The sequence below is a fragment of the Phocoena phocoena genome, chromosome 2 (genome assembly GCF_963924675.1).
Source record: "Phocoena phocoena chromosome 2, mPhoPho1.1, whole genome shotgun sequence".
Classification (NCBI taxonomy): Eukaryota; Metazoa; Chordata; class Mammalia; order Artiodactyla; family Phocoenidae; genus Phocoena; species Phocoena phocoena.
Window position 1 is genome coordinate 25,488,083 of NC_089220.1, and position 8,589 is coordinate 25,496,671.

Below are 8,589 nucleotides of genomic sequence, written 5' to 3' on the forward strand. Positions count from 1 at the left end.
GGGCGGTGGAAATCCCCAGCTCTGGTGCGGGGCCGGTAGGAACCCGCTGGCACTCTGGCTCTCTGCTGAGGCCCAGGCGCATGCGGGGTGGGGCGGGAGGGTCTGAGGGTGTGAGCACCTGTGGCCTTGACGGCCACCCGCCAGCCTCTCCGCCTACTCTCGCCCTCCAAGTCCTTCCCGATTACCACACTTCTTGGGGTGTAGGTGTTTGTTTCAACCCAAACGGGTCGGTGAATAGCACCCCTGTCTGACGCTTTCCCTTTTTTCCCCGCTAGGCCTGGTCCCTGGGAGACTCATTCCAGGGTTCCTTTACTTTTGAACTTGAAAAAACACACCGGCTTTTGCTGAGGACAGCGCTGGGCTCCCCCGTGCCCTGGCACGCTGGCTAGGAGAGGAAGCGGGGAAAGCAGGAACCAGACGCGACTCCCCCCGCCTTTCTTCTCTTCCCTGCTCCCCGCCCCTTCAGGAAGAAAGCACTCGGAGATCTGATCGCTCGCAGCGGCCGCTGTGCCAGCACCAACCGCTACGTCCTCCTTTCCCTTCCACCCAATTTTGCACGGAGCGCCCGGCTGCCCGCGCGCCCCAGGCTGGGCAGGTCCTGGCGGGCGGCGCAGCCTCCCCTCCCCGGGGGTTCTTAGCGAATCACGTTGTTCCTGGGATTTCACTATCTAGTGGCTCTTGCGTAACCGTATGCCCTGGCCTAAATTAATCCTTTTTTTTTTAATACCAGAATTAATCCTTTAGGAAAAGGCAAATACTTCCGCCACGGAAGCGGCCTGGGAGTAAATGTGTAAATCACAGTGCTGACTTGATTCCTCCACGCCCACAGCGCCCGGGGGGTTCCTGGCGTGGGGATGGGGGCCCTGGCAGAGGCCAGAGGAGGGCCCAGCCCACACGTTTGTTTTCATCTACTTCGAGGCGTCTCTAGCGGGCCGAAGAACCGGGTCCTGCTTACTGCGGGCTTAAGCGTTACCAAAAAAGGCCTTTCTCCTGCCTGAGAGCTTGGCCCACACGTTGCAGTGGGGTGACGCGAGGTTCAAGCCTGGCCTCCTCGAAGGCCGAGCCAGCTGGCTGCAGGAGGACAGGAGGGAGACTGCAGGGAGCTTCGAGGTGCGTGAGCCCGCTGCAACCTTCTCACCCCTAACGCTGGGCTGTGGCCTCCGGAAAGGCCAAGTGGAGAGCTGACCTTTTGCTCCAGTTTAAAGCTGGGTCCTCCGAGAATGCCAGCTCAGATGGCAAGCTGAGTGGGGGGTGGAGAGAGCAACTGTTGGAAGGAACTTCGGGAAGATTGCAGGCATTCCCCCTGCGCCAGATTGATCCCTGACTCTGCCAGTCCCCAGACCCCACCGCCAGCGTTCAGTCCCATCTGTGGGTCTCTCCACCTGGTGTCTTAGGTTGAAGCCCCCCTCCCCCCCCACCTTGCTCAGTTACTTCCCATTGTGGACGCAGTATTGTCACATGGAATTCTCCAAGGGAAATTTATCTCCCAAATATTGGTGTTCTTGCCTCTCACAGTCCCTGACACATCCCCAAACGGAGCCATCTCAGACAAGCAGTTAAGAAGAAATTTATCACCACAAGTGATGGTGATTCTTTGAGGGGGAAGGATATCCAGAGAGCTGTGTCTTTTAAATTAAAGGATTATGAGACTGTAATGGAAGTTTGTTTAAATGCATGTTTATTTCTAACTGTGTGTCTGAAGACACCCAGCATGTATGTGTGTGTGTGTGTGTGTGTGTGTGTGTGTATATATATCTCCTTTAGTAACAGCAAAGACAAGAGACAGACAAGGAGATGGAGACATATGTGTATGCATACCAAGTATAACACTATGACACCGAATCCGACTTGCTTCCTCTAGCAGCCTGGCTAGAGCGTTGGGGCTAAGTTGCTTTCTTCAGTATTTCTGGTTTAATAAAGGGACAGACTGAATAAATATTAATATAAAGAAACATTAACCAGCCAAGCCAAAGCTGAGCAGCCTCAAGCCCCAGGCTGGTGGGAACGTCACTCCATTTCCTAGCCCTATGTTTTTTTTTTTTTGTTTTTTTTTTTTTTTTTAGCCCTATGTTTTGACTCACTCCAGGGTAGCTGTGGTGTGGGGAGGGTTGACGTCTGGGAGGGTGAGGCAATGCTCCCAGCAGCTCTTTACAGAGGAATCACTGCCGGGAGCCAGCCGGCCAGATAAAGTTTATTATTGTTGGGGAGTGCACAGTGAGCTCACTGTTTTGCAAAAACTGAAATCTGGCTGCTTTGAGATGAAAGAGGGGCTCCCTAGGGCTCTTCCTTCCCGCTTTCTCCGTATCCTTAAAAACTCACCTTCTTTTGCACCTAGGGCCCCAGAATGAGTGGGAAATAGGGGTGCTTGGGAGGGCTGGATGCGGAAAACAGGTTCTGAAGGTCAAGTGTCAAAATAAAAATAAATACTTCTTGGGACTTACTTCCCTGGTGGTGCAGTGGAGAAGACTCCACACTCCTAATGCAGGGGGCCTGGGTTCGATCCCCCGTCTGGGACCTAGATCCCACATGCATGCTGCAACTGGGAGTTTGCATGCCACAACTATGTAGCCCGCATGCTGCAAATATAGAACCGGTGCAACTAAATAAATAAAATACTTCTTGTTGCTTCAACTGAACTTTATTATAATTACTAGTAATAGTAGTGATGAGTAGGGATCCTTACATTCTATGCAACTTGCAAAGTACTTCCACACGTTAACCAGCAATAGTATCAACATTAATATCAACATTAATAATAACCAACGCTTACCGATGGCTTCCTGTGAACCTGACACTGTGTTCTACACACTGTACGGCATATTTATGCTACAGTCTGTGGCAGTGGCAGATCCACAACTTCTGTATATGGAAAAATTCAATGGCACAATCTGTTTGGAAGGGGAGCATGGGGGTTGGTTATGAAGATGTAATTGCATAGCACTTTACGTGAGATTGTATGTTTTGTAACAAATGGGGGGGCGCTGATGGAAAATTTGAGCACCCCAAACCACCTCTGGGAACTTAAGCTTGTCAAGGCAACATTCAAAGCAGACTTACTGGGCTTCCCCGGTGGCGCAGTGGTTGAGAGTCCACCTGCCGATGCAGGGGACGCGGGTTCGTGCCGGGGTCCAGGAGGATCCCACATGCCGCAGAGCGGCTGGGCCCGCAAGCATGGCCGCTGAGCCTGCGCATCCAGAGCCTGTGCTCCGCAACGGGAGAGGCCACAGCAGTGAGGGGCCTGCGTACCGCAAAAAAAAAAAAAGCACACTTACTAGATTCAGATCCCAGTTCTGTCTCTAATGGCTGTGTGACCCTGGGCAAGTTATTTAACCTCCCTGTTTTCTGAGCTTGTAAATCAGAGTTAATAATAGAATCTACCTTGCAAATAATACTGAGTTTAATGATGATGCAAGTAAACCACCTAGCAGTGCCTGGCCCACAGCAAGTCTCAGTGAGTTGCCTCCTGTTACAACAAGAAACAAAATGGAATCTCAAACAGTCCTAATAAGTTGGGAGCTCTGATCCCATTTTACAGGTGGAAAACAGAGATCATGTCAGGGTAAGTAACTAGCTCGAGGTCACAAAGCCAGTAAGTGACAGAGAGGAAATTCCAACCTAGTGTGCCAGACTCCAGAACCTGAAATTCCATTATACTGCCACCCCTCTCCAGCCTCGCCCAGGATTAGCTCAATCTTCATGGAAAAAAAAAAAAAAAGCAGGCCCAATACTTGGAAGAATCAGTTGAAATGCCCCAGCTAGCCCTTTGACCAACATATCTGTTCTGCAATAAACACTAGTGACGAGAGGTGATCTTGTAACGGAAAAGAGAGCAGGGCCTTGCTCAGCCATCTGGGGCACTATGGGATGAAATCACAGCACACAAGAAAGAACTTTGAAAACTGTGGCTGTGCTTTACAAAGATATATCAACATTATTAAATGCTGCCCCCACCTTCTTTTATCAATCCCGAAGAAACCACTCACCTGTTTGGTCTCTCCAGCACCTCCCCCTCCCTGCCCCCAAATGCAGCTGTGCGCAGCCAGTAGACTGTTTTCCTTAAAGGCCTCCGGGTGCTCGTAGCTTCTTTAGACATTCGGCCAAAATTTTTAGAGTACGGCTTGGGGGAGGGGTATCTCACCCTGAATTCATTTAGCTCCGTCGCTGAAGCTCAGGTTCCGAGACCAGGGCACAAAAACAAAGCGAAAAGGCAGTTTCTGAAAGACTGGAAAACAGCTAATTTTGCAGGTGCTTCGGCATCAGTGGTAGCAATGAATGTGACGTTCATACCGGGGCGGGGGGGGGGGGAGGTTTGATTGCAGATGTAATGGGTAATACCCTTATGAAATTCACAGCGAAAATCTTGAAACGGGACATTTAAATTCACTGCTCGGAGTTGGGTGGGGAGCGGGATCGGAAACGACGCTTGTGGTTTTCAAACGCGTTTTAACTTGGGAAAGCCGGGCGGAGAAAGGAAAGGTCATAGTCTGTTTAATTTCCACCCCCAACCCTGGTCTTCCAGCATTAGCTCGCTGGGCCTCAGCTGTTGTACACACACAGCGAAGGGGGAGGGGAGGGCGGAGGCACGGAGGAGGGGCCGACTGGGAGGAATCTGGGCGCCCTGCCGCGCATGCGCTTTTCCCGAGCAACAAGTGGGCTCCACAGAGGAAGTGTAAAGGGGAGGGGGGAGAACTGGTGCAGAGCATGGCGGTGACGTCAGCGCTCCGCCTGGGCGGCATCCCGCGCGGCCAAGCCCGGGACAGCGCGAGCCGCAGCGCGAGCGGGAGCGCCGAGCCGCGCCTCCGGAACGTAGAGTAACAATCACAACCCCACATTCCGGGCGAGTGCGAGCGGGAAGGGATGCGACCCGGGTCGAGGCGCCGCGCGAGCGCCCTACAGCCAACGTGAGCGCCGCCAGCCGCGGGGGCCCGGGCGCCCGCCAGGCCTGGGGGCGGCGGGAGCCTGCGTGCGTGCGCTCCTCTCCTCTGCTCTCGTGCGTCCTGGAAGCAGTGGCCGCGGCGGCTCCCTCCGGCCGTGCAAACCCAGCTAACGCCAGCGGAACGGCCGACGCTGAGAGGGGAGAAGCTCCTCTCTCGGCTGCCAACCCCTCCCCCGGTCGTCCGGGGAAGCAGCGACTTCAGCAAGATTGGACTCGGGCACCGGGTGGCACTGAACCCTCTACCCTTCGTCCCAGAGAGCCTGGCGGGGAGAGGACGCAGGTCGTAGGGGGTCCCCCCCAGGGGAGAGGAAGAGACAACCCCTTTCGAGCTTCCAGGCACCAGCCACTCCGGGGAGGGGGCCAAGAACCAACGGCGGCCAGCACCCGGCACCCTCGCCCCCTCCCCCCGGGCCCGGAGCTTCCAGCCCGGGTCTGCGACACCAGGAAGAAGGCGCCTGAGCTCCCCTCCCGACGAAACAGCCGCAGTAGGAGGTGGGGGCGAGGAGCGGGCTGAACTCGTCCGCTGCCCGGGCGGTGGAGCCCCCGCAGCGAGGCGCTGCGCGGGCGGTGGAGACTCGCGCTTCCTCCAGCCCCTGGGGCAGAACTTTCTCGCCCCCCCTCCTTCCCCCGCAGCCGTACTCCCTCCCCAGCCGGCCAGCCCTCCGGGAGGAGAAAGCGCCGCGGAGACAGCCGGGGCGGGGGCCTACCTTACCGAGGGCCGGCATCATGTCGGCGGCGCAGGTGTCCTCGTCCCGGAGACAATCTTGCTACCTGTGCGACCTGCCCCGCATGCCCTGGGCCATGATCTGGGACTTCTCGGAACCCGTATGCCGCGGTTGCGTCAACTACGAGGGCGCGGATCGCATCGAGTTTGTGATCGAGACCGCGCGTCAGCTGAAGCGGGCGCACGGCTGCTTCCAGGACGGCCGCTCCCCCGGGCCGCCGCCGCCCGTCGGGGTCAAGACGGTGGCCCTGTCGGCTAAGGAGGCGGCGGCGGCGGCGGCGGCAGCGGCCGCCGCACAGCAGCAGCAACAGCAGCAACAACAGCTCAACCACGTCGATGGTTCCAGCAAGCCTGCGGTGCTGGCGGCCCCGTCCGGCCTGGAGCGCTATGGTCTGAGCGCAGCCGCTGCTGCTGCCGCCGCCGCCGCCGCCGCGGTGGAACAGCGCAGCCGCTTCGAATATCCTCCACCACCGGTGAGCCTGGGAAGCAGCAGCCACTCCGCGCGGCTGCCCAACGGTCTGGGGGGCCCCAACGGCTTCCCCAAGCCCACACCGGAGGAGGGACCCCCGGAGCTGAACCGCCAGAGCCCCAACTCGTCTTCAGCGGCGGCGTCGGTGGCGTCTCGGCGCGGGACGCATGGTGGACTAGTGACAGGGCTGCCCAACCCGGGGGGTGGCGGAGGCCCCCAGCTTACCGTGCCCCCTAACCTGTTGCCGCAGACGCTGCTTAACGGCCCGGCCAGCGCCCCCGTGCTGCCCCCACCGCCGCCTCATGGTCTGGGCAGCCGTGGGCCCCCGACGCCCGCGCCCCCCGGGGCCCCCGGGGGCCCAGCTTGTCTCGGGGGCGGCCCAGGCGTATCGGCCGCGTCGTCCTCCGCGTCATCTTCGACCTCGTCGTCGGTGGCCGAGGTGGGCGGGGGTGCTGGTGGCAAAAGGCCCGGCTCCGTGTCGAGCACTGACCAGGAGCGCGAGCTGAAGGAGAAGCAGCGTAACGCCGAAGCCCTGGCTGAGCTGAGTGAGAGCCTACGCAACCGCGCGGAGGAGTGGGCCAACAAGCCCAAGATGGTCCGCGACACGCTGCTCACGCTGGCCGGCTGTACGCCTTACGAGGTGCGTTTTAAGAAGGACCACTCGCTGCTGGGCCGCGTCTTCGCCTTCGACGCCGTCTCCAAGCCTGGTATGGACTACGAGTTGAAGCTGTTTATTGAGTACCCCACGGGCTCGGGCAACGTGTATTCTAGCGCATCTGGTGTGGCCAAGCAGATGTACCAGGACTGTATGAAGGACTTCGGTCGGGGTCTCTCTTCCGGCTTCAAGTATCTGGAGTATGAGAAGAAACACGGCTCCGGGGACTGGCGTCTACTTGGAGACCTGCTGCCCGAGGCCGTGCGCTTCTTCAAGGAGGGCGTGCCCGGCGCCGACATGCTGCCCCAGCCCTACCTGGACGCCAGCTGCCCCATGCTGCCCACGGCTCTGGTGAGTCTAAGCCGCGCCCCTAGCGCGCCCCCGGGGACCGGGGCCCTGCCGCCCGCCGCCCCCTCGGGCCGGGGCGCAGCTGCCAGTCTGCGCAAGAGAAAGGCGTCCCCCGAGCCCCCGGACTCCGCCGAGGGCGCGCTGAAGCTGGGCGAGGAGCAGCAGAGGCAGCAGTGGATGGCGAACCAGAGCGAGGCACTAAAGCTTACCATGTCGGCCGGAGGCTTTGCAGCGCCGGGGCATGCGGCAGGGGGTCCGCCTCCGCCGCCCCCACCCCTGGGACCCCATTCCAACCGGACCACCCCGCCCGAGTCAGCCCCTCAGAACGGTCCGTCGCCCATGGCCGCCCTCATGTCGGTGGCAGACACACTGGGCACGGCGCACTCGCCTAAGGATGGCAGTTCTGTGCACTCCACCACTGCGTCCGCACGGCGCAACAGCAGCAGCCCGGTGTCGCCGGCCTCCGTACCCGGGCAGCGCCGCTTGGCATCACGGAACGGGGACCTGAATTTACAGGTGGCGCCCCCGCCGCCTAGCACCCACCCGGGCATGGACCAAGTGCACCCCCAAAACATTCCGGATTCCCCTATGGCCAACAGCGGGCCCCTTTGCTGTACCATTTGCCACGAACGTTTGGAGGACACGCATTTCGTTCAGTGCCCCTCTGTTCCCAGCCACAAATTCTGCTTCCCTTGCTCTAGAGAGAGTATCAAGGCCCAGGGGGCGACCGGCGAGGTGTACTGCCCCAGCGGAGAGAAATGCCCCCTGGTTGGGTCGAATGTACCTTGGGCCTTCATGCAGGGCGAAATCGCGACGATCTTAGCTGGGGATGTTAAAGTGAAAAAGGAGAGAGACCCTTGAACCACAAGACAGCCACTTCCTTAGCCCCAGACCAGCTCCTCTCCCGTCCAGAGGGCCCCTCCCCCACCCACATCGACCCTCTCTTCCCTCACTCCCAAGATGTAGAATTGTGAATATAACAAACTGCAAAAAGTTAGTCTTATGTATAGACATTATTTTCGTCGTATGTTTCTATATTTTGAAACAAAGGTATGTAACTTCTTCATTTGAAGGATAAGCTGGTTTGTGTTAAGAAGTATTGGTTCGTCACCTGCATCATATTCTTTAGCATTTATTGGTGGCAGAGTGTTTGCCTAGGTACAGAATTAATAGCCTTTAGCAACGACTGCTGCTGGTGTGTATTTTTGTAATTGTTATGCACTCACTGAAAGAAAGAAAAACACAAAAGAAAATGACTTTTTTTTTGCCAAGGCCAGTGTTGCTGCCTAAAAAAAAAAAAAAAATCACGCTATAAAATGGTGAGAGCTTCATTTCTGAACAGCCCCAAGTGTTGAAGTCTTCACTTTATTTTGTTTTGTTTTTGTTTCCTTTGCAAAATGGTAAGGGGGGTGTTGGGGTGGGTGGGTGTTTTTTGTTGCAAGTTTGTGAGGGAAAAC

At 57.5% G+C, this 8,589-nt stretch overlaps 1 protein-coding gene across 1 annotated transcript; it reads left to right on the forward strand.

Moving 5' to 3' along the window:
• The first annotated feature begins 5,662 nt into the window (after positions 1-5,662).
• IRF2BPL (interferon regulatory factor 2 binding protein like) lies at positions 5,663-7,993 on the forward strand. The gene has a single exon (XM_065872389.1). It carries the CDS (start codon positions 5,663-5,665, stop codon positions 7,991-7,993), a length of 2,331 nt encoding a protein of 776 aa, XP_065728461.1.
• Positions 7,994-8,589: the final 596 nt, after the last annotated feature.